Source organism: Athene noctua, chromosome 8 (assembly GCF_965140245.1).
Source record: "Athene noctua chromosome 8, bAthNoc1.hap1.1, whole genome shotgun sequence".
Taxonomy (NCBI): Eukaryota; Metazoa; Chordata; class Aves; order Strigiformes; family Strigidae; genus Athene; species Athene noctua.
The window spans coordinates 30,309,876-30,335,996 of NC_134044.1; the positions used below are offsets into that span (position 1 = coordinate 30,309,876).

Here is a 26,121-nt window from a genome sequence, read left to right on the forward strand (position 1 = left end):
TAGAAAGGCATCCAGGCCTGATTGAAAGATTAGATAGACAGCTCTGAAGTTAGCTGTGCTAATTAGTACATATTAATAGCTGCACTGGGTTTCTTTTTATTTTATACTCAGAGGCAAACTTTTTTTTTTAAATCGGCTACTATATGGCTGGAGGGAGTATGTGAGGGAACCGTGTGAGCACCTAGTGCTAGCTTTTAATACTCTTCTAAATACCCTGACCTTGCTGCAATGGAAGGCTAATGTTCTTGACAATAATAATCAGATGAAAAAGAATAATCTGTTTTAAATAAGCGGCTAAAAAGTCTTTTTTTCACAAAGAATTATTATTTCATTCCCAGTGGAAATTCAGGGATTCACAATGAAGTGGACATGTGGCTCATTTGCAGCTGCATGTGCAACATCTGGCTGCATCCAGCACTCTGGTTTTGAGAGAATGAACACCCAGGGGGAAGCGAAATACATACTTCAGACTTGCAGTAATGCGTATATCCCTGTTACATCAGAACGAGCAGGATTCAGCTATATCAACATCTAATAAGCACTGTTAGAACGGCAAACCATACAATAAGTGGTAGCTGCAGGTAAGATATTTAGAAAAATAGAGTATATCAGTCATTTAATTCTGTTTCAAGACAATATTGAGATTTTGCCTTGATATTCCTTTACCAGATTATTTTGAAAAGCTTATTTCTTCTGTAGGATTTGAAGAATGCATGTAAAGCTTTAATAGCTTAGTTTCTATTAAGTTAGAAGAAGTTAACAAGAAATTAATTACATTTAAGAATAGGGCTAGTCTTTTGGCAGACAGTGCAAGGTGTCATGGGTGTTCAGAGGTGCATGATAAAAAGGCATGACTATACAATGGGGGCTGTTTGCAACTGCACTTTTGTTTTTCCTTAGTCTTAAATATACATCATATTGTATATCTAATTAAATGATAATCCCACATTCTTACGGATTTGTGGATATTGTTTATGAACAGAAGGAAAAGAAAGGAAACTTAACAATCGATCTGTACTGCTACCAAAGATCTTGGAGAATCTTGCTGATTTCATGCCTGCAAACCATGGAGCTGTTTATTTTGAAAATGTTAGAAATATTTGAAAAAAGGTTTTTCAGTATTCGGATGAAAAATAGTCTGTGTGGGGTAGACATTCAAAGCAGAAACCCCCTAGAATTGCTAAATATTCCTGAAGTGAATGGTGCCATTTCACTGAGGAATGTAAACAAATGGGGTATTCTATTCAGACTCCAGCTCAGCCACTGGGAAAATACAGGCTTATCTTTAGGCAAACAGGGTCTACTGAGATAGATTTTGCTATACTGGATGAGAGCAATTAAATACCTTAAAGTTACACCTGGAAACCCTTAACCCTTTAAGTTGCTCCTGCATGTGTCCTTTCTACTTTTCAGTAACTTCTGTCTCTAACCATGGAAAGTCTTGAACTTGGTAGACAGGAGACACAGAGAACAATATCTGGCTTTTCCGTAGTAGTAGTATTAGTGGCTATACCTAATCACTGGCAAGGCTTGGCTGTCTTTAATATTTTCTTTTTTTTGGTGATTGTGTCTTGTGAATTTACATTTCTGCTCTAACACAGGTTGATATCTCCTATTTCAGCAGTTTAAACCAAAGAATGAGTTTAGTTCTCATTGGATTTAGTGATTCTGCAACCCTCTTCATCCATAATCCAGATATGACTTGACTGCTCAGCCTTTAAATAAGCAGTTTATCAATTTGAAATTTGTAGAAATACTAAAGGCTAACAGTGGGTTGCATTTACAAATTTAACAAATTGTTTCATACTGGGCTTTTGATGTAAGGCAAAATTAAACTTGATCTAATCAATATGAGTCCTGATTCAATCCTAAGTATGGCATCTCTAACAAGAGATGCCATGAACTGTGTGAAACCAGGATTCCTGTAAGGAATATGAACTGACTTGAAATCTAGACGTAAGGGGCGACCCTGGTGGTGGTGTTTGAGGTATGTGACCCTCTGGCTCCCCTGCGGGACACAGACTTCACCCCAACAGCAGCAGGGAGGAGTGGGCTGCAGAGCCGGGACAAAGCTCTCACTGCTGACATATGAGAAACCCTTTTTTGAAGAAGTTTTCCTGAACATGAAGTGCATGTGCTGAAATCCACACATCAAATACCCTGGGCACACCTGAAAGCAAGCTGCAGATTTGAGTTTATAAACTTCTGTAAGTGAGGAGTTAATGCTGAAATCTAGAAGTAAGAGTTCCAGCATGATTTTTTCCTCACAGCCAGTGTCTTCTGCCTGAGTATTACAATGCTGTGTCTGGAGCAGGAACGTCCTTCGTTTAAAGCCCTGCAAGGGGAAATAGCTGTAGAGGCAGCTGTCAGAACAGCAGCACGAACAGCAGACTATAAACACAACAGTCACATTAGGGAATTACGAAATTGTGGAGTTTCAATTCAATCTTGCTGGGAGCTTTTGTTGAGACTCTTTTTTTGTCAGAATATTCTTTTTTTTTTTTTTTTCCCTCAAGGAAAATTTTTGAAGTAAAAGATCAACTCTATATTTTCAATGCAATTTCGAGGACTTTCAGAATAGTTACAGCATTTTTGGCATCCTCACTATGAAAAATGAGGTATTGCGGTTTAAAACAATAAGGGGATATTCTTGATGCCAAACTGCAGACTCATAATTTAACCAATTAAATTAGGTGTTCAGTCTTTTTAGGCCCTGTCTACCAGAAGAGAAAGGTTCCTGCTCTTCAGACACCTTCTGAAGATAATACAGGCTTGGGAAGCTCAGTTACCTCTATCAGTTTTGAGTTCCTTAAGAGAAAGATAATAGCAGTGTGGTCAGGCAGAGGAATATCTTAGTTTGGGTGAGGCATGATTAAAAGAGGTAGTGGAAAACCTTGCCTATCAGAAGTTTCTGTTTTATGTTTAAATAAAAACAACATGCAAGTTTTTTGCAAATCAAGAAAGAGCAATTTAGAGGCGTCAAGGGACTAAGGCAAAGAAATGCTCGTGGTTTTACCCTCAAATAAATGTGGGGATTTCAGGGATACTGCTTGTGTGTTTTTTCTCTTTCTCAGTCCAATGGAAATTTGAACAAAAATAAACGAAATAGGCCATATATACATGAACAAAAGCTAAGTATTAAGGAATGACTTTGAATTTAAGTAGTGTAAGAGGAGGTAAATGTTTTCTCATTTTTACCTCAGTCAATTTACAGATGGGCTGTGTGCAACCTGTACAAGCTGATCTTTTTACTGAATCACTGGCCTTCATCCATGGCAAAGCAAAAAAAAATCCCTACAGAAATTTTGAGCATGTGATGCCAACCTGGGAAACTCCAGAATTTCGTCATAGATTTGGTCAGATTTCGAAAACTTGGCTTTGGCCACAGTCACTTAGACAGAAGCAGAATCCTCCATTCAATGCACATATGTGTAGAAGGCTCTAAAGATAGGATTATGAACTTCACCATTCTGACAGTGCCTGAAATTACTGACAGTTTTAAGTTACCATACAACCAAAGATGTCATTTAGAATGAGTGTGACTGTGTCAGTGCTCAGAATGCAGAAGAGTGGTTTTTTGAAAATTCCCAAGTGACTGAAGATACGTATTTTTTAATAGAAATCTTTACAATTCACAAGTTTACGGGTGGCTTTGTAGTCTAAAGCTTCAGACACAACCATGATGTAACAGATGTTATCCTTGAAAAAAAATGCAGTTTCAAACTTTAGGTGATTTTTAAACATACCATGTTTAAGGTCCAATTTTATTCTTATTTTTCAATTAGATTAAAAGATACAAAATGCTTACAGAATCTGAATAAAGAAAAAGTATGGGATTCTGCACTGGGTAGTCCATTTAATAGATGATGGTAACAGTTAAGCTTATCTGGAACTTTATACATCTACTGTGCTTTTAATCACTGAAGAATGTGGCTTATCCTGTCTGGTGATAGACGTGGAGGAAGATAAAACACAGGGAGTTCATTTTGTGGAGTTTCTGAGCCTCGTTTCCATTTGGGCAAATCTGAAAGCGCTTGGAAATGAGATGCAGACACCCCCCCGCCTCCCCCCGTGACCTTTTCATCTCCAGCTCGGGATGTCACCGCTGGTGCTAGGGCGACGTTTCCAGGGGAGCCGTGGTGGTTTATCAGGGCTCATCCGCGCGGAGCTCAGCGCCTCCGCTCTGCCCTGACCGCCGCAGCCCTCGCTCCCCGCCCGCTGGCGGCGGGGAAGGACCTGCGGAGCGGGGAAGGGAGACGGGCACCCCGGGGCTGCGCCGCGCTGCCCAGCGCCCCGTTACACCCCACCCCGGCGTTCTTCGGGGCTCTTCACCGCCCGCTTCAAAAGCGGTGTTCGTGTGCCACACCTCACGGCGATTGTTCTCTCAGTAGTATACAAGCTATGGAGCGATAAAGATAATGAGAAATGCAATTACGCTTAAGTCTGTAAATCCACTTAAATCTACAGCACTTCCAATTCAGATTTACGATCTACAAGATTTACGATCCAATAACAGCCCAAATGGTAATTTGCGTGATAGTAGCTTGGCAGAAATTGAAAAAATTTCTTTGAAGATTATCTGAACTGAGGAGTTACCAGAATCATTTGTTTACTCTCGACACACAGAGACATTGTGCAACATTTTATTGTGTTCACCAAAGCAAACAGGAGTCGAGAGGGGGAGGAGTAAAGCGGGGGGGACGACGAGACAAGAACACATAAAGGGAAATTGCATGTGCCCGTCCTGTGTTTTTATTTCATATTTTCTTCAGGAACGCAAAATGAAGCTTTTCTTCCTAAATTGCTTGCTGGTCTCTTGCTGTTGCCAAGTCGGGGCAGTGAGCAGGGAGTACTACATCGGCATTAGAGAGACAGTGTGGAACTATGCACCTGGCAACACCAACATCATCTCTGGGCAGCTTTTTGCAGAAGAAGAGTAAGTAAAACAGTTTCCACTGGTTGGGTTTGATTTTATCACGTTGTCTGCTTTAGACACTGGGGCCAGACTGAAAACCTTGTGAGGGCAGTGAAATGAATGTTGGTGTCAGTGGATTTTCTGTCAGACATACACGGGAATTTTGATTTTTTTTTCCTGCCCTGCTTGAGAATTGAATTCCAACTGTCTGCTAATTAGAAGTATTGGGATATGTAGGTTTTTTGTGAATTTGTTGCAATGAAATGGTTACTAAGTAGAGACTAGAAAAAGACCCTTGAAAGTCTAGTCATAATTCTGAATGAATAAGATGCTAGTTCTGAAGAGAAGACTTTTGCCGTTATGTTTTTAAACACAGAAGTTTGACAAATTTAAAACTTTCCGACTGGGCACAGGTTTCCTTTTTAGATTTTGTTGGCACTGGTCATTTTCACTTGTGCAGCAGCTCAGCTGGGTCCTTGCATCCAGTGGAGGAGCTGGGTTGCTTGTTACAATGCAAGAAGAGTCCCGTACAGCATGAGAGTGGTGAGTAGGATGAGGATAGGTGTGGTGAGAAGGGGAGCACCCTGAAGATATGAGTAACCAAAAAAGAAACCCCATATATAAAAGGCATTAGAGAAGTATTTGAGAGAGAAAAAGTGTACCTTTTTTTTTTTTTAGTGCCTTTAAAATGAAATAAAACTATACTAAAATAAAGAACAGTTAAGAGATAAATCAGAAATTGGAAAAATCTCAGAAATATAGTTATCGTTTGGTCTGTAGATGAGGGATTAGAAGATTTCCTGTGGTTTGCTTTCTCTGGTGAGAGCCAACACTCAGCCACAGTCTGCCACTTCATCAGGCATGAGACAAAGCAGTCAATTTTTTATTTTTTTTACTCATAAACTGAGTGACATGTAAGACGCTGCCAGTGATTCAGCAGGCTGGTAATTCTGATAAATGGTGGAAGAAGGGCATCTTGTCTGAAAATTGCAGAGCAGTGTTGTAATACAAGTGACTACCATTCACTGAACTTCCACTGCTTTTCTCTGCTCTGTGACAACCTGCAGCATGTTAATTCCAGTTTTTCAGTGGTTGTATGCCTGTAGTGGAGCTAGTCCCCTTTATCTTACTTTTCATTTTCAGCTGCTCTGATTCTTCTCCTCCTCCTGAACCCTTCAACCATGAGGCTGTGCTTGTACAGAGGTTGATATAGAGATAGGGAAGAGCAGGAGAAGAGTGTGTGCCTGCTAGAAAGAATACTCTACAATTAAATGTTTAAATAGTCCAAGAAGACCCCATAACATATTTGTTTGAATTAATTTGTGGCTGAAAAGCTTCAGGCACTCAGACTTTCCGTAACTGAGCCTTTACAACTAAGTTTATGCTCTCCAAATTTCATGGAGCTCTGAACTGGCATTCTACTTACACTTCAGATCTGTGCATGCCAAGGTACAGACAATTCCTTCCCCACATTCTCAGACAGTGCTCAGCCTTGTGGAAAATACTTTGCATTTTGGGGCATTATTAACTGGCTTCACAGTATCGCCTGCTGGGAGTATGAAACCAAGTTGGCTTGGTTTCTCATCATGTAGAAATAAGGGGGGTGCTGAACTTCAGGCAGTGTTGCCCAATCTCCCAGGATTGCCTGCTTCCAGAATAGCCTTACTTCTACAGCTAGTCCTCCTGAAATGGGCAGGGAACCACGCAGCAGTATTTGTTGTTAAAGAGGCTCTAGAGCTTGGGTTAACAGCAGTAGGCAACAGGAGCACCACTGGTTTGAACAGCCAGTGCTTCAAATTGCTCTCACCATTGGAGTTAGCCAATATAAGCACTTTTTCCATAAAAATAACTCTTCTCAAGAGACTAAAATCTTTAATGGAAGGTACTTGACCCTCAGCACAGGCAAAGTTTGGCTCCAAGGCTGTTCCCAGCTGGTAGCTGACAGAACCTGGTGACCACTCGCCTGCGGCTGGTGGTCCTTGGGCAGCGTGTCCACCACAGCTACATGTGTCAGAGGGGTTGATACCATGTGTTAGGAAACACCATCTCCACCAGCCTCATCTTAGCTCATGGGTTAGGCTGTTTCCTTGCTAACCAGGCTCTCATTGTCAGTATAAGAGTTTCATTAATTGAGAGGAGCAGTGGTCCAGCAGTTAGGGCACTTAGTGATTGAGGAGGTTATTGATAATTCCCTGCTCTCATGTAACCTCTTTCTATACTCTTGGGCTGAATCTATAAAAATGAGATTTTCTTAGTGTAAACCTCTATCAAGCTCTCAGACTGTGGTTCTTCTTCATCTGTGACTGGTGAGGAAGCTGAGAGCTTGGCCTCACTCCTTTCAGCACTCTGCATCCCCCTCCCCTGCTGTAGGGGGAGGCGCTCGGAAGATCTCGCGATGTACGGGAAAAACAGAGGCACATGAAAAGATCTCGTGATGCACGGAAAGAACAGGGAACTAAAGATCTCGTGATGCACGGAAAGGGGTATATAAAGCAATTGCGCAGTTAATAAACCGAACAGATAGCATGCACCATATTGGCGTTTGTGCTCGCTTTCCCGCGGAGGTTAACCTCCTGCAAGGGTTAGCTGTGATCTGAGCGCCACACTCCTGTGGCTAAGCAGATGGAAAAAAAACAGCTAATGCCTTACCACAACACCCTGCCCCACACACTCTGGACCTTAGCAACACCATGTAGTTTTGCTTATGTCCAGACATCTTAAATGTATTCTACAGCTGAAAAGTCTGGTACTTATTACAATGGAGCAAGGATTATGCAGTCAACATGATGGTGTGATAATGGAAAATACTATTTTTAACAGGCCATGGAAAATCATACAGCAATTTAAGCATGTGAGTACAAAAGTTTTGAGCAATAAGAATTATTATTTACCTTGTCCACGTGGTCTAAAATTTGCCCAGAATTGTATCAACTACCCTTATCTTCAGTCTATCAAACAGGTAGAAAAAAATTCGTGTTGGTGCATAATATTTAATCTCCATATGGATGCCTAATTCTTCACGATAAGAGACCTGTTTGCTCCTAAATACAGATATAGCAGTGCGCAGCGCTACAGAGGCCTGGTCTTTATTTGAGACCCTAGAAATTAACAGCATTCAAATATACAATGAGTATCAAATGTTATAAACGGACTTCTTAAATTTGGCTGAGTCAGAGTTTTATTTAGCAAGCGGCAACAAGCAAAACAGCGCTGGGCGGCCGGGGAGTCTCCTGCTCCAACAACGGCCGCAACCCCAGGGCATTTTGTTTCAATCTTATACTATAAAGTGTTACATAGTCATTATACACTTATGCATATACATTACTTGGACCCGCCTATTCCCGCTTCGTATGGTAATTAGCTTATCAGTCTTTTACGCTTGCGCAGAAGCTGTTAAAAATACGGGTAAGGGTCTCCAAATTATGGGTGGTGGTCGTTTGGGATGAAGGCCGTAGGTCCTCCTCACAGTGTACTTTTCACCTTTCGCCTGGAATGGGATGATCCACTAAGTCTGCAGCGTCCTTATCAGCCTAGGCCCAGCAGTCTCTTTGAATAAGGAGATTTATGGTCGTGAACACTCTCTTGTTTGCTTAATTGGGCATCTGCAACTCTTCACACCTTTTGAAGTGCAGATGCTTCTTCTCTTGTTGTTCCCCCCCCCCCTTTCTTCTTGTCACAGTTCACACTATCGTGTTAATTCAATTAAACATTTGCTGTTAGTCTTACACAACATACAATAGTTCATATGACAGTTTGCTTTTCTATTGTCTTCTTACTGGATTTGATGAACAGACGATTTACTACCTATCACATCAAACACTGCAGATGTGTCTGTGTATTTCCTTTACAGGCAGGCTGGAGTCTTTCTCAAAAACGGACCGCATAGGATAGGAAGCACTTACAAGAAGGCTGTCTACACTCAGTACACCGATCATTTATATGATATAATGGTTGACAAACCTTCCTGGCTGGGTTTCTTAGGCCCTATCATTAAGGGAGAAGTTGGAGATTCTATTATTATTCACTTGAAAAACTTCGCTTCCAGAAGCTACACACTGCATCCACATGGTGTAAGATACACAAAGGAAAATGAAGGTAAGCTTGAGTCTGTTCTGTGCCAGACTTTATCAGAAGTTTATCATTGCCCTGAGTGTAAGTGATATTCTCTCATCAAAGAGAAGACTGGTCAAGTAAATAAAGATTTAAACAGGAAACAACCAATTTAAAATAGGAGCTAAAGTTTGATGATTTTTTCAAGAATGAAATACAAAGCCAAAAGTAGAATTCATAAAGAAGATTATTTTAGATCAACATTTCACCTAAAATAAGAGTATGTATATTTCACCTGAAATAAGGGTATAAAGGTATATAGGAGATGCAGGAATGGAGGATATCTAAAGGAAAAATTGATGCTGTTGTGAAGAAGATATCGTTAACTTAAAATTCCAGATTCTTAACACTTAATTTGTATGTACTGCATATAAGATACACAATACTTTATTAAAATGGAGAAACAGATACTGCTTAGTAATAAATTAATTAGATAAAAATATGACAGCCTTTAAGATGCATTGTAGGAGTGCTATTGGGATTAGTGGTGATTCACCCTTGCAAGAGCTGGTCTTGCTACGTTCAGGTGATGGGAGATTTTCTGCACCAGACACCACCAGAATATGGCTGTTGAAAGTTTTATTAGTGGGCCTTAAAAACAGTATGTGAATTGTTGGGAATATGATGTTGTCTCAGAAGCAGTCTTTAAAAGTTTTTCATTAGAAGAATTTATGAAGTATCAGCCTAATTTTCATGAAGATTTTCATCACAACTAATATGTGGCTTGATACAGACACGTTCTGTGGGAGCAGAACAGTGTGTTATGTAGCAGTACATGCACTTTTTAGAGAAATGTTTAGGGTTTTTTTTTTTCTGTTATTCTCATTCCAGTGACACCTGTATTCCTTGAGGATGTATGCAATATTTTAGAACAGTTTCCAGGATTAATGTTTAACAAATGTTTTATAAATATTTGAATTGTTACCTTTTTAGCAGAAGTACATAGTTCCCTTCTAATAAATTAAGGACTAAATTTAACATGCTATTAATTGAAGTGCTCCTTGAAATTCAAAGGTAAATGAAGAGACTCTGAAAGAGAAGGAAAAAAGATCTATTCACCTGACTTTATTTTAACCTGTATTCAGTTGTTCAGTCCATGTTACTGCAGCATGTAGTCAACTAAAGCATGGCTGGTGCTATCCTGACACCACACTGTGAATGTGTTGTGTTAATGGTGGCTGCATCACGTTCTTCAGGTGCTTTTTATCCCGACAACACCAAAGATTTGCAAAAGAGAGATGATGCTGTGGAACCTGGAGGCCAGTACACTTATACATGGGACGTGACGGAAGATCAAGGTCCAGCTGAGGGAGATGCAGACTGCATAACCAGGGTTTACCACTCCCACATAGATGCTCCAAGAGATGTTGCTTCAGGACTTGTTGGGCCTTTAATAATTTGCAGGAAAGGTAAACCATAAATAACTAAGTAAATAAATACACATGCAAGGTGATTGGTAATGGTTATCAATAAATACTCATGAAATAATTTACTGAAAAAGGATAATATTACAGTTAATTTTGCAATAGCAGCCATTTGTCTTCTCAATTAGCAGCCTTTCAATAGTATAGAAAGTAGTTTGATTTTGTGTGTGACAGCAAATATAGTTTGCAGAATGTTTTGTCCACAAATCCATATGGATGAGATGTGTTCATGCTAGTAATGCAAAAGGATATGTAAATACTGATATGAGAAACAGATTTACTGTAATCTTATCACATGCGATATTTATTGTTTGTAAAGTTATTTTAAAGTATCTATCAAAACCAATTTTTGTTTTCTGAGTGTGTCTGTGAGTTTATGTGTACACTCATACTCAAGAAAAGTGGCAAAATGTGAAGTAGAAAGTGACCAGCCCTACTGATACTACACTTAAAACTGATGAAAAAATGTCAGTTGCCAAAGATTTGAATGTACTGCTTTCTTTTTCAGATACAATGAATAAGGGCAATGATGAACACTTTGCTGAATTTATCCTTATGTTCTCTGTGATGGATGAAAATCTCAGTTGGTATCTAGAGGATAATATCAGGACATATTGTTCTGAGCCTTCCAAAGTTGACAAAGATGACGAGGACTTCCAGGAAAGCAATAAAATGCACTGTGAGAGAACATTATATTAATGTTGCTTGTCATTAGTATGGTGAAGTAATATTTCCATATGTTGTCTCTCTTAAAGATGAGCTGTAGAGATTTTTTTTTTTTTTTTTTTTTTTTCCTAAGCAGGGCTTTTTCTGGAAGGATTGAGAAAGATCTTTTTAAACACAAAAAATAGTAAAAAGTGATGGCAAATATTGTACAATCAAACCTTTGGAGTTGTCATATAAAATTCTTAGGGGCCAAGAACTTCTTTGAAAGTATAGTTTCCCAGGTGCTCTAAATAGACTTGTGTTACTTTATTCTGGTTTTTAGTCCTGAACTCTGTGCTATAATACCACAGGTTAGAAAAACAGTTTTTACTGTTAGTGTCAACAAAGAAGATACCTTTGGCTCTGATGAGGGTTCCAGAATCATAGCAGGAACTGCTGTTCATGCAGGTAGTTGTGCAGATGAAGTGTGTGTCTGACATTGGCACACTTTCAAAGGTGCAGTTTTCTTTTGAGCGTCTTTCGAAGAATAGAGCAATGGTTGCATGATACCTGCTTTTGAAGAAAAGATCCTAAGGTCTGTGAATGTAACTGAATAACATTTCTTCTAGCAATCAATGGGTATATGTATGGATACCTCCCAAACCTCACAATGTGTGTGGAAGATAAGGTAAAATGGCATCTTTTTGGCATGGGTAATGAAGCTGATATCCATTCCGCCTACTTTCATGGACAGACCTTAATAGAAAGGCATCATCGAGTGGACACCATTAACCTCTTCCCAGCCACGTTTATTGATGCTGTCATGGTGCCAAGGCATTCTGGGGAATGGCTGCTCAGCTGCCAGGTGAACGACCATATCGAAGGTACAGAATAAGTTCCAGTGGTGAGAATATTTTTACCTTGAGCTAACAGTTTCCTGAGTCACTTTAGCAGTACTCCTGACCTGGTTATATACCAGACGATGTTCTCCTCTAGGTAACAGGATTCTTATGGTAATTGAAATGCCTAGAGCTGTGTTAGGTGGGCTTGAGCATGTAGCTACGGAAATCAAGGAAATTCTTGTCTGTAATAAAAATCGTTATCAGTTGGCAGCAATTGGCACAGCTGCACTTTTGTAAGTCTCAACTGTAGATAAATCATAGCATGACATTTGCCTCTTACTGAAGGTAATTAATCACAATTTTCTGTTTGCCAACAAAAAAGTTTGGGCTCATGCCATGTTTGGGCAAGGGGCAGAGGACAGGCAGGCTAACTTGTCTGCTGGCAAAGATGTGTTCTGGAAAGGGCACTGACTAATAAGCAGAGATAATCTGCATTTCTCTTCCCTGTATCTTCCACATTTCCAGTGTTTGATAACTATATGAAACATTTAAAAGCTAATTCCACACTTTTCCATGATCTGTATCTCTGTGATTTAGAGAATTTGTCATAGAAGTGGGAAGGAATGCAGAACTCAAAATCATTCTCCAGAATTTGAAAATTCTGATATACAAAAGAGTATGTTTAACCTACAGATTCAACTACTCAGAGGTTATACGTTTTGAAATAGCTATCACATCAAGCAGCATCCTGGTGTGGTTGAAGCATCCTGGGCAAGATTAAATCCTACAAATTGGCCTAATCCATAGCTGTAAAAGGGTTCTCTTTATTAAATTATTTGTATCGCCAACAAGCGGATTTTCTAACATACCTTTCTGCTAGGGTGCAGAGACTCAGGAGTCTCCCAAGTAAGCTGTTGATTAGATTTAGAGGGAAGATGGTCAGTCTTGGTAGCACCTGGCCTTGCCTGAAGTGCTGACTGACAGCACTTCTTCCTCTCCACCCTAATCTTATCTGTAACTACCACATCAGGTGCAACTTTACAAGATGAATGCATTTTACCACACCTCTCTGCCTACTGTAAATACCATGGCTGTGCATGCTTTTATATCATTCATCTTCCTTTTCGTCTGTGATTTGCATCTCTATCAAAGGTATGGGGCTTCTTCAGGGAAGAGAAGCGCTGTTGGAAGTAGGGAAAGCAAAAACAAAGTGCAGTTCCTTCTCCCTAGTTTTCTCTACCTCCTCTTTTTTTTCAGGTGGTATGCAGGCCCTTTTTAAAGTAAAAGATTGTAGGAAATCCACAACAGATCACAATGAGAGTACAAAGATAAGACAGTACTTCATTGCTGCTGAAGAGATCATCTGGAATTATGGCCCATCTGCAATGAACCATTTTACAGGACAAGAATTAACTGCTGACAGGTAAATGCTTCTAATTAAAGAAGTTTTACTTTTCAAGCAGAATTGATATAAACATGGTAAATAAGGTAAGCCATATGGTAGAACTGACTTTTAAGTAGAATTTCTCATTGACCTCACCTCTGCTTAAATATTAATGCTAGGATAAATATCAGACCAAATTAGATCTATTGTTTTCTCTCTAATCTTACTATAAATTTTGCTTGTTAGTAGTTTCACTGGGATGAAGGTGATTTGTAATGTCATATGTAGGCAGTGACCTCTGATGATTCAAGATGGTTGATTATTCTGAGTTAGAGAGCAAAGCTAGGAATTCATGATCGTTTCTTTACCTGATGAAGATCGTGCCAACAGCATCTCAATTAGCAAACAACTTGCTTGAGGTAGCTTTGCCCTGTGCTTACATATTTAAGACCTGGATCAAATCACTGAATACAATGATTCCTCAGATTTTTAATCTATGAGCTAGAGAATACTTCTACCTGCTCCACAAGGGATCAGTCACAGTTCATTGTCTGAATAGTGCTTTTAAAACACTGAAAGGTCATCTTTTGAAGAGTAAAAGTGTAGACTAAAAAGTGTAGATTAAATGTTCTCACTTTCTATTTAGGTGTTACATATTCTTGGTGTTTGTATCTACTGTTGTTGAATTATTTGTAACTTTTATTAAAAAGAAGAGTAAACTTCAGGTTACAAAATGTTGACTAGCAATCACTGTTGATGAGTCTCTAAGCATCCTGGCTTTATGAGGGCAACACAGCACAGTGTCTTTTTCTTAAAGATAAGTTAGCGAAGGATAATGGATTCCTGCACATCCTTATAAGGAACTGCATAGAAGTGTGCAGCCAGATCACTGAAAGGAGTTCCTAAAGGCAAACGCCGAACATCATACCTCAGAAAATGGGGCTGACATCCTGACTGACTTTGTGAAGCTGACTGTTGTGACTTGAACTGTTTGCATCTATTGCATTTTCTTTTACATAGTGAATCTCGCATCTTTTTTGAACAAAGTGAGACAAGAATTGGTGGCTCTTATAAAAAAGCCATTTACAAAGAATACACTGATGGTTCTTTCACTGAACATAAAAAAAGACTCACAGAGGAAGCACATCTTGGACTCTTAGGTAAGATATCTAAAATTATTTCACGTCAAAGATTTATGAGAGAAAACTCAGTTGCACTGGCTAGCCAGCAGTCCCCTCCGCCTCCAAGGGAGGGGCCCTCAGCTCTCCCTGCCACCTGTGGATACTGGTGCCTGGGGCTTCCTCCAGGAGACACCACAGGGTGCAAGGAAGCTCTTGAAGGTTGTACTGTGGTGGTCCCCAGCTTGCCTGTGGCGGTATGCCGTAGTCTCCAAGGGCAAGGCTCTGAATTACAAGGCCAGGCTAGGCAGGCCTAGCCCTGTTTATAACCTGCTGCTCCTGGCAGGGCTCTGGACTGAGACCGAGGGTGGTGCTGATATCTGCAGGTCCCTTCCCAAAGGGAGGAGCTGTCCTGCCTGTCCCTGGGCCTCCATGAGGAACTGGGAGTGGAGCGGCCCAGTGGCTGCTGGGCTGCCAGGGGATTCAGGCCGTGTGCCAGGGACCACAGCGGCCCAGGGGAGACTCCCTCGAGGGGAGACGCCGCCAGCATCAATGGCTCCCAGCTCCTGGTGAGCTGTGCGTCGCTTGACCGAAACACCTTGTAATTAGACCACGTGCTCTCTTCTAGGACCTGTTATCAAGGCTGAAGTGGGCGAGAGCATCAGAGTGACCTTCCGAAACAATGCCAGCCATCCATTTAGCATTCAGCCCCACGGCGTGAGTTACCGCAAGAGTGACGAGGGGGCGTCCTACGGTGCTGCCTCCAGAGGTGCGCCCGGGCAGGAGCCTGCCGGCACCAGAGCACGAGCTCTCCTAGTGCTGATGTCCTGCAGGTGTTCAGACAAACAGTGGCCATTAGGCATGAAACCTGATGCTGATTTTTGTAATAGGTACGGAATCTTCAGCCTCTCATGTGAGTCCTGGTGCTACATTTACGTATGAATGGAATGTGCCAGAAGATGTGGGCCCCACAGACCAAGATCCAGACTGTTTGACGTGGCTTTATTACTCAGCCGTGGATGCAGTCAGAGATACCAGTTCTGGCCTTGTGGGTCCTCTCCTGGTGTGCAGAAAAGGAGCGCTGCTTCCTTCTGGGCAACAGGTCAGTCAAAGAAGAAGAATCACTGTAGCTGAATCTTACCTTCTGAATTGTGCCCTCAGGGCCTGCCATGTTAATGACCACTCAGTACCACCTTGTCTGGACATCACAGTCTCACCCATGTGCTGAGGGGAATACATAAAATGAAGCATTTTTTTCTTAAAAAAGAAAAAAGAAAAAAAAGGCAACATTGGTCTGGCTATAGATGGACAGACACTGTGTTGTGAAACCACCATCACAGTGAGCAACCACTGGTATTCAAGTCTCAGCTAGGATGAGAATGACTAGAAAATGTAGAAACTTTAAAGGTCAAACCACACATTAATTTCTGGAGGTGGTTTCTGCTTGTAGAAGGAGCATTAGCAGCAGATATCTAGTCACCAGATACAGCAATTGGAGAATTTTGAGATTATCAGAACGAAGTATCAGTGTATGCATCTATCCTACTTCATGAATTATACTCTTAAATTATTATGTGCATAGAATTTTTTTCCTGACATTTTCTGTTCACTTATTTCTATTTTTCTTTCTGCTATTTCTTCTCACAGAAAAATGTGAACATCGAGTTTTTTTTACTTGCCACAGTATTTGATGAGAATCTGAGCTGGTACTTGGATGACAATATTTTGATGTTTACACTGAATCCTAATAAAATCGACAAAGATGATGAGGACTTCCAGGAATCTAACAAAATGCACTGTAAGAAAATTATTAGCCAAATATTCATTTCTACAATAAGGTTTTTACTTCTGTGGTCTCATGTTGGAGACTGGGAAACTGTATAGTAGCAGAGACATTTCCTTTCCATTGGAAACAAAACCACGTTTGAATGCAATTCCATTTCAGCTAAACGTGGTAGTTCAGAGTATAATGCCAGCTGTCCAGTGCCTTGCATGCCAGTTGAGCATTTAGCACTGTTATGTACCACTTTGAGCAGGTGGAGGAATTAGGTCTGTGGCCCATGTGCAACTCCTAAGAGTGCAACCAGGCAGCAAGAGAAAACTGATGATGCAGATGATGTAGTTGAAAGGAGGATTTCCACAGGCTGTCTGAGGCTGTCGGGGAGCTCTGTATGTCGTCTGGCCCGACCCCCTGCTCAGGCAGGGCCACCCAGAGCCCGGTGCCCAGGACCATGTCCAGACGGCTTCTGAACACCTCCAGGGCTGGAGACTCCGCCACCTCCCTGGGCAGCCTGTGCACGGTGACAAAGTGTTTCCTGGTGCTCCGAGGGACCCTCCTGTGTGTCGGTGTGTGCCCACGGCCGCCGGTCCCGTCCCTGGGCACCCCTGGGAAGAGCCTGGCTGCGTCCCCGATGCCCCCTCCCTGCCGGGGTCTGTATCGTTGGTGAGATCCCCTGAGCCTCCTCCTCTGCAGCCTGAAACAGCCCCAGCCCTCTCGGCTGTTCCCCGCAGCAGAGATGCTGCTTGTCCCTTCATCATCCTTGTGGCCTTTCGCTGGACTCTCTCCAGTACGTCCGTGTCTCTTGTACTGGGGAGCCCAGCACTGGGCGCAGTGGCCTCGCCAGTGCTGAGGGGAAGGATCCCCTCCCTGAGCTGCTGGCCGTGCCTCGCCTCATGCAGCCCACGATACCGCTGGCCCTTGCAGCAAGGGCACATTGCTGGCTCATGTTCAGCTCGGAGCCCACCAGGACCCCCAGGTCCTTTTCTGCCAAGCTGCTTTCTGGCTCGATTTGCCTGCAGCATTTCTACACCAGCAGCTGCAATCTGACCTTCAGCATCTGACCTGCTGGCAACGCACCTCCTAACGCAGCCCAAGACACCATTAGCCTTCTCTGTGGCACATTGCTGGCTTGTTCTGTGTCTGTGGCCAAGTCTGGATTCCTTTGCTGGTAGTCTGGGCCCTTAGAATGAAAATCTTTGCTTCTTTAATAGTCAGAGCTGAGTTTCACACTGATCATATTTTGGTACTGTAGAAATGCCTTTCGTTTCATGTGAAAGAACATTTTTATCTTCAGTACCTAGTCCTGCAAATAAATCCTAAATGTATTTTGTGTTCTTTCGTAAATTTTGCCCTTAGGGGCATGCCTGCTATTTACAGAGCCTTGATACTGAGCATTCAGTGGTACCAGACCTAGGCTTTGAAAGTTTTGCACAGAAATAGCTGGAAAAGATTAGTAACTCAGACTAAAAACCACTTCAGGTGGATTGTCTCTGCTGTGTGGCAGGAGGGTCTTGCAGGGTATAAAGTAGGATGCTTTATGCATCCTGCACACTTGACAGGCATGAAGCAGTGGAAGTTCCGTTGGTGAAGTCAGCTACTAGTGCTTTAGACATTGAAAAGGAGAACTGTTAGAAGTTGTTTTTAAACACTGGGGTTTAAATGTTGTTTTACTTGAATTGATTCTCTAGTTTTGTTGATGTGATAACATATTTCATCATTGACATTTCTGTCACTCTAAGGCATCATATTACATCTGCAGTCTGTATTATTTAATCTGTATTGCAGAATTAATGTGTTAATCAAGGTGGGTTTTGCTTCCTCAACTCTACAGCCATTAATGGTTATATGTACGGAAATCAGCCTGGTCTGGAGATGTGTAAAGGAAGTGTGGTTTCCTGGCATTTGATGGGCTTGGGGTCAGAAGTCGATGTCCATGGGATATACTTTTCAGAAAACACATTCGTAACTAAAGGAACGAGAAGGGATACAGCAAATTTGTTTCCACATACATTTCTTACAGCTATTATGAAGCCTGATTCTGAAGGTAAAGGTCTTGTTTAAAAATTCTGTTACTAGTTTAGAAAATGCTTACCTATGAACATTTTATGCCTAAAGACAAGCTTTAAATAACTGGTATTTTGATCCTTTGGGTGCTAAAACTGTGTACAGCTGTGTTTGAAGGGCAGCAAACTTGTGTTCATAGGATGGAAGCTCTTAATGCTAAAGCCTTGCTTTTTCTAGCTTCTATGTATGCTGAATTTTATTACTACAAGTAGCCATACTACCCAGAGAATTTGGATCTTATATGAGCAATAGTCTGTGTCTCAGTCTCTAAACACTAAAACAACATAGGTAATACAATCTCAGGATCTACCAGTAACAGATTTTTGTCCTCAAATCTTTGTTTCTTGTGTGACCTCTAGGAGTTTTTGAAGTGTCGTGCCTGACAACAGATCACTACACAGGGGGCATGAAACAGAACTACAAAGTGAAACAGTGCCATTGGTGGAATGTAGATCTATCTATGTATTTGCATGAAAAGACTTACTATATTGCTGCAGTGGAAGTCGAGTGGGACTATTCTCCTAACAGGACATGGGAATTTGAGCGGCATCAACACCATGAGGAAAGGTACTTTGCCATATACATAAGGGAAAAAAATGCAAAAGAACAACTCGCTTCTCTGAACATTTTCCGCCACCAGGCATTTCTAAACACACTTTCTTTGCATATGTATGTTTAGGGCTCACTAGAATTTGTGGTCCTTCTCCAGTAATGTTGCCATGTAACCATTAGCCAGACAGCATGATGTTCATGAAATGGTCCAGCATAATTCCTGCAGATTTTCATGAATCCTGGATAGTGCATGTGCATTTATTCACTGATGTTAGTACCATCCTTGATGTGGGATGCTTAAAATGTTCATGAAGTTCTAGATATGACTATATTTTGTCCTGATATTTGATTACTTAAAATTTGTAACATGTCTTTGTCTCATATTTATCTGTACTCAAAGGTTCTTTTTCTCTCCTTTGTTTCATCAGCTTAGACAAGATAAATCCATGACCAAATCCATTCACTATGAAGCTTCACACCTTGGTGTTTTATTCCCAGTATTTTAATATCAATGAGAAGGAACTAACTTTTTTTTTTTTTTTAATTGACTTATATTTTCTTCTTTTTCCTCAGCTTGATAGCACATTTCTTTGTCCTCCACACCACAGTGGAATCTGTTACAGTTCTAAGCACAAGTAACATGGACTGTGCTGTTATCAGACTTTTTTTCCTCACTTTCTCCAGCCCCCATGATCTCAGCGGAGAATCAGTCCCTCATGTTTCATTTCAGCAAGGCACTGAAGCTTCACAAGTTTCAGGTTTCACTTCAGACCTACAGAAGTCACTGAGAGCTCTGTTTTTCAGAATGCAAGTTGCTGGTGGTGCAATCTGAAATATCTGCCAGGCCGAGCACTCAGCATCCTCTCAAATACTTCATAGACTTGGTCTATTTAGAATGTTTTTTTAACCATCCAGGTTAAGAGAAGCCTCCCATCTTAACCAGAACATTTTCATGTTGAAGGTACCAGGTGGTCTATGAGATTACTGTTTCACTCAGCCAGATTTTTGTTTGATGGTTAATTGACATACCTGCAAAAGATGTTCTAAAATACATACAGAAATGTACAACATAATAGCTTGCTTTTTTTTTTTTTTTTCCCAGCCCTGGCAATCCATTTTTAAATAAAGAAGACAAATTCATTGGCTCAAAATACAAAAAGGTAGTATATCGTGAGTACACCAATCAGACGTTCAGTACTCCCAAAAACAGAGCAGAGGAGCAGCAGCACCTGGAAATTCAAGGTATAGTCATCGAAGTTCAGTTTTGAAACTGGAAAAAATGCAGGGAAGCAAACCAAGAAGATACTATTTGAATAATGTTGAGTATAGTTCTACCCACCCAAAGTGCCTAAGCCTACACAGAATTGCTACTTTTATGATGGTGCTTTCCCTGCAAGATTACATTGCTTGCTTTACAAGAATGAAAACCTCCTGGTTTGCTACCTGACCACAGGTCAGGAGTTGCAAATTCAGCATAAAATTGGGAAGCAACATCCAAACTGACTTCAAATACACAGTATGTGCCTGGGGCTCTTGAGACTCAGGCCTCTACTTAATGCCCCACTTCAGCTGCTCAGTCAGTGTATCCCAGTGAATGACATTATCCATGTACAGGTCTAGCTGAATTATAAGCCAATGTTGTTGTCACTGTATTTGAACAAAACAAACTCTCTCTCTTCTCTGATCTTTTGTAAAACTAAGTTAATCTTTCTTTTCAATCCAACAGGGCCACTGCTTATGTCAAATATGGGAGATAAAGTTACAATAGTTTTTAAGAACTTGGCATCAAGACCTTATTCTATACACGCCCATGGAGTGAAAACAGACAGTTCTGTTGTAGCTGTAACTAACCCAGGTATCAAAGCATCCTTGTTTATTTCAGGCAGGTAACATCAAGCCTTCTAGTAAGGTTTAGCAAGCTGTAATTTTAAGATAGCAGGAAAGACTTTTTGTTTTTACCTCAGGTTCTTAAATTTTTGATGATTATGACAAATATTTCTACAATTAAAATGGCCCTGTTAACTATTCCTCTGTATCTTAGCCCTTGACAGGTCAGTAGTTTTTTGATGCAGGTGGTTGCACCTTTCATGAAAGCAAACAGATCAGGCTACACAGGGAGAGCACAGCTTATGCTAGCTATTACTCCAGGAGTTCCTCTGTGATCTTTACAAAAGGTACAATTTTTTTGTTTTTATTAAGTAAGGTGAACGGGACAGTGCAGTCATACAAAAAAACCACTGGCAAGAAGAGTCAGGGATCTGCAGAAGGGCAGTAAATATGCCAGCCAGTGCAGTAATTGCAAAGAGGAAGATCAAGCCAAATATAAACTGTAAATGGAGAAAACATCTGTTTCAGGACTTCTAAAATCCATCAATATTTATTTCATTCAGGTGAAACAAAAATGTATGTCTGGAAAATCCCAGAGAGATCTAGTTCTGAGAGAGGAGATCCACAGTGTATTGCATGGGCATACCACTCAACAGTGGACATCATTAAGGTGTGTCATTAATACCAACCTAAAGGGGTTTGTTCATGACTTCAACACGAATGTACTTACAGCAAAAGGGAAATGAGTTTGAAACTCCTGCTTTCTCTGTCAGGTCATTCCCCTCATTACCATATCATGGAATTTAAATGTCTTTTGAATAATCCAAGAAAGTCAGGGCAGAATTTGAGAGTCACAGCCCTTCTTGTTCTTGCTCCCTGTTTCTTCTGCTGCTGGTATAAATCATCTCACTCAGATTTCATTCTTAAAGCTAACACTTTATAGCTCGCTCAATATCTAATCAGTCGTATGTGGGAAAACTAACATGCAACTGTGGAACATAAATCTGCCATTTTTGTACAAGCACCCGTTAAGTTAACATGAACTAATAATTTTTAATGAAAATTAATATGTTCTTTCCTTTATGTCTCAGCAAACACAAAAACGTTAGTAGATTATGAATGGAAACCAAGCTCAAAATCCTAAAATCTAAAAAGGGGGGGGGGGAGATGAGCAATAAATTAAAATGAAACAAATATTTATTTCTAGCAAGAGATGAAAAAGAGGCAGTTACTCTTCACAGTCCATTGAACTTCATCCATGGATAGCATGTAATGGTGAAGAAATAACCTTTTTTGTCTGACACTGGCTACCTTTATTTCCAGATACTAACAGCTGTAAGAATAGTAAGAGGATTTATGTCTGGCATTAAAAGTGCTTCTGCTTGGTCACATCTTGTAATTGTATGATTTTTCATTTGTAATTTCAGGACACTTACAGTGGACTAATAGGCACACTTGTTGTGTGTCATAAACATTATTTGCCATCATTTCATACCCAAAAAAAAGTTCAGTTTGCTCTTCTTTTTATGGTTTTTGATGAAAATGAGTCATGGTATTTGGATGAAAACATAAAAACCTATTCTACCAACCCACACCTTGTTGACAAAGAGGATGAGGAATTCCTTGAAAGTAATAAAATGCACGGTATGTTTCCCAATTTAGTTAATGTAACTATGGAAACTATAAAATTATGTATTTGAAAGTACTGCATATAAATTGACTTTCTCATCCCCCCTGAATTTCCAGTTCCAGGGCAGAAGGCCTGAAAATTTTCACTCTATTTAAAAACACTGTTAATGCCACTGAATGATTTAAAAAACAAACAAACAAACAAAAAAAAATCAACCTAAGAAAAAGAGTCTCATGCTGAAATCTTGAGGAAAGAGTAAAAATTAAGTTTTACATTTCTGATTTGGTGTCAGGAAACAACTGTTCTGGATAAGTTGGAAAGGCAATACGCGTCCTGAAAGTGTGTCCTGGCAAAGCTTACCCTTTACAAAGAGCTGCAGGAAATGCAGGTCTTTTAAGAACTGAAATATTAGTAATGGTGTACAGCAAAGAACTTTTTCTTTTAAATACATCTTACTTTCTAGTTAAATATGGAATATCATCAGACCATTCATCATATGCTGCCCGACTGTTTTGTTTTTATATACCATTCATAGCTGTTACTTTTGCCTGGTATTGGCTTTCAAATCTTGTATTCTATTAAAGTTTGGAGAATAACAATGCACAAAATCTTTTGTTTTCTCTTGCTCTTTCCCTCTTTTAGCCATTAATGGAAAGGTGTTTGGAAATCTACATGGTCTGACTATGCACGTGGGAGATCATGTCAGCTGGTATTTGGTGGGAATGGGCAATGAGATAGACATTCACACAGCCCACTTCCACGGCCACAGCTTTGAGTACAAGGTAACAGCTCCTCTCTGCTCGTTTCTCGCTGTGTTAAGAATGAGAGGCAGCTCAGATACCAAGGACTGGCATCTCTGGTGAAAAGTCAGATGTGACAGTATTAAGCAGAACTTGTAATCTGAACTGTAAGTTTTTTATGGACCAAACCTGTATTTGCTCAACATACAAAGACAGAGACTATCTGCCAGTAGCATTTTCTGACTGGTAACCTCACAAGTTGCTTCAACAAGGTCGCTGTGAATTTTCATGGCTGTAGTAACACAACAGCTGTACTTTTCCTTCATTTCCACTAAGCTGCAAGTTTATTAATCTTTTAATCATTAAATTGATGTACAGAGTGATGCTTCTATAGAAATTATGTACAGTAGATGTCTTTTCACTCAACTGTGATTAAAAAGTTTGGTGGCAAAAAGGCAGATGCCTGGCGATGCTACGCTGTTTAACCACTGTTTCTCTTTGTCCTGAAGCAAACAGGGGTTTACCGGGCAGACGTCTTTGATTTGTTCCCTGGGACATTTCAAACTGTGGAAATGACCCCGCAGAACCCTGGAACATGGCTCTTGCACTGTCACGTTACCGACCACATCCACGCAGGCATGGAAGCAACCTACACCGTGCTCCCGAAAGAAGGTAGGAGCTTATCTGCCTCAGTGGTGTTCACTCTGTCTGAAGGTGCAGAATGGGGCCCACGGGCAGCCCTGTGTACTCAGGACTAGATCAGGCCTCCAGCAATATTTCATGGCTCAGTATCGGTGTTGCAAGCCACCCGGTTATACAGGCCCCAGTGCTGCTGCTCACAAAACACAAGTAGCCAGAGGCCTGGATGCTTACTGACTATTGTTTCAGCTTCCCATCAATGAAATTAACATGTCAGATTCTTTATTTTAAAAGACTTCTTCATGAAACAGAGTACTTCTGTACCCAAGAAGTGCCAGTAGTATCAGACTCCCTCTTAAATCTTCGTTTAAAACAGGAAGAACAGTTGGTAAATAAAGCTGAAGTCATCATCCCTAACAGTTAAAGTACTGAAAAAGTAAAATAGTGTGTTCTTTCTAAAAGACGTTATAGCTTTACAGACACTATTTAGCTTGCTTTAGCAATATTACCTGTGAAAAACCTTGAATCTTGAAGAATTTTGAAAGTTCTTGTTTCTACAAAGTTAATACAATTTTAAAAGCAACACCTTCCTGTACTTAAAACACAGAGCATAACAGATACGCATTACAGTTAATTGGCAGAAAGAGATAAGTAGGAACATCTCAGAATGGCGGTACGTTATATACAGATATGTCACTAGATACATGTGTATCTATACTAAAACCAGACTGGAGTGTTAAACACAATCTAGTTCTATTTCATAAACCATTCTGATTCACAGAATATGTTGTGCCAAACTTGCACAGATGATAAAATGGCTGACTTAAGCGTACGCAGAAAAAGATGTAGACTTTAGCTTGTAGAAGCAGCATGTTGGATTTTTCATAATCAGCCATCTCAAGTGCATTAAAATGTACCCTTTGTTGCATTTTAAAGCTGTTTTTAAATCTAACTCCCAATGTCTAGAAGTTACAGGGCTCCACTGCTCTCATTCTGGGCTCTGCTGTCCACACGCAGAATTCTTTCAATGAAACACCCGTAACAAAAGCTGTTTTCCCCCTTACAGACAAAAAGGCCTCTTTGTTTCCAAGATTGTTCAATCAGTTCAAGTGTAAAGGTACAGCAGGCACACTAGAATGATGAAAACATTTCACCACAGTGATTCTCCAAGCTCTACCTTCAGTGAAGCCTTTCTTGAGAAATACTCTTTCCTGGACGATTCATCTCCACCTGTGTTCTGGAAGATTTCACTTGGTGGTCCACGGCTAACAAGAGGGTGTTGACTAAGACAGCTGAATGGATATAACAGCTTAGGATACCTTTTTCTCTAAATAAAAAAAAGTAGTATCTTGCAAGCTAAGCATATTCTAGGTGATGCCTAATGCATGTTATTTAATTGCTGAGGAACATGGAAGAGCCAAACGTACTTTTTTTAAAAAATTTGTAAATAACACTGTGTAACAGCAAAATTTGTTTTAGGTATCTGCTATCGCATTTTACTTGAGTTATTGCTTGGGAAACAGGAATTTGGTTATCACTTTTTACATAGGTTCATACTTAAAATATATATAAAGTCATAACTGAACAGCTAACAAAATAGTTCTATTATTTCTGTTGCAATTATTTTATAATTTTATCCAGTAACATCTTTCAAGATAGTGAATTTAAAAGATGCAATGGCTGAGGGATCATAGTTGCACAAGACGTTTTTGTTTTTCTGTTATGAAAATAATTGCAAGACAAAGTTATGCTGAAATAAGCCTGATGACATTCAGACAGTAAAGGGCAAAATTTGGTGACTACCTAAGAAAGAGCTTTGCTCTCATGAATCTTAAACAACTCCTGCAGTAGAATCATTTTGATGTTAGTTGTGCAGTTAAGACCTAGCATTAAGACTAATGAAGATATTAAGCATTTCTTGACAGATGGAAGCAGCAGTATTAGAGCACGACTGATGTTGGTCAAAAATGAAAGCGGTAAGAGCAGGTGCCATCCACGTGCCATCGTGTTTTAACAACCCAACTCCATGTACGTTGGACCTCTGTCAAACACGAAGGAAGGATGTACGGGACAGGCAGGCAAAGCAGAACACCTGGGCTTTACAGCTGCCAGAACAAAAGAAATTGCTTCTCTGTCACAAGACTAAATTACTTCGGCCTTTCTTAAGGTAGAAAGATTCTACTGAAACCAGCATAATCCCTAATAGTAAATTAGATCGTTGATTTTGGCTGTAACAGGAATGCTACACAGATAAGTTAAAAAATAGTTTAAAAATATACTTTATTTGCAATGTAGATGACCTCTTCTGACTGACTTCTATAGGTTTAAGTAACATTACAGCTTCAGGGAAAATTGATTTGATAGAGTCAACATCAGCTAATTAGGCCTTTAGACGGTCATGGGATCGTGGACTCATTGATTTATTTGTGGTAGGTTCTCAAAAAAACCAAA

The 26,121-nt window shown here is 40.3% G+C and overlaps 1 protein-coding gene across 1 annotated transcript; it reads left to right on the forward strand.

Moving 5' to 3' along the window:
• The first annotated feature begins 4,707 nt into the window (after positions 1-4,707).
• CP (ceruloplasmin) lies at positions 4,708-26,015 on the forward strand. Its single transcript, XM_074912308.1, has 19 exons — positions 4,708-4,936; positions 8,766-9,010; positions 10,222-10,434; positions 10,958-11,128; positions 11,724-11,978; positions 13,194-13,359; positions 14,341-14,480; positions 15,067-15,207; positions 15,329-15,540; positions 16,086-16,236; positions 18,050-18,262; positions 18,642-18,849; positions 19,937-20,076; positions 20,561-20,689; positions 21,225-21,331; positions 22,089-22,305; positions 22,934-23,073; positions 23,541-23,703; positions 24,737-26,015. The coding sequence occupies exons 1-19, from the start codon at positions 4,734-4,736 to the stop codon at positions 24,808-24,810; spliced, it is 3,288 nt and encodes a 1,095-aa protein (XP_074768409.1). The 5' UTR covers positions 4,708-4,733; the 3' UTR covers positions 24,811-26,015.
• Positions 26,016-26,121: the final 106 nt, after the last annotated feature.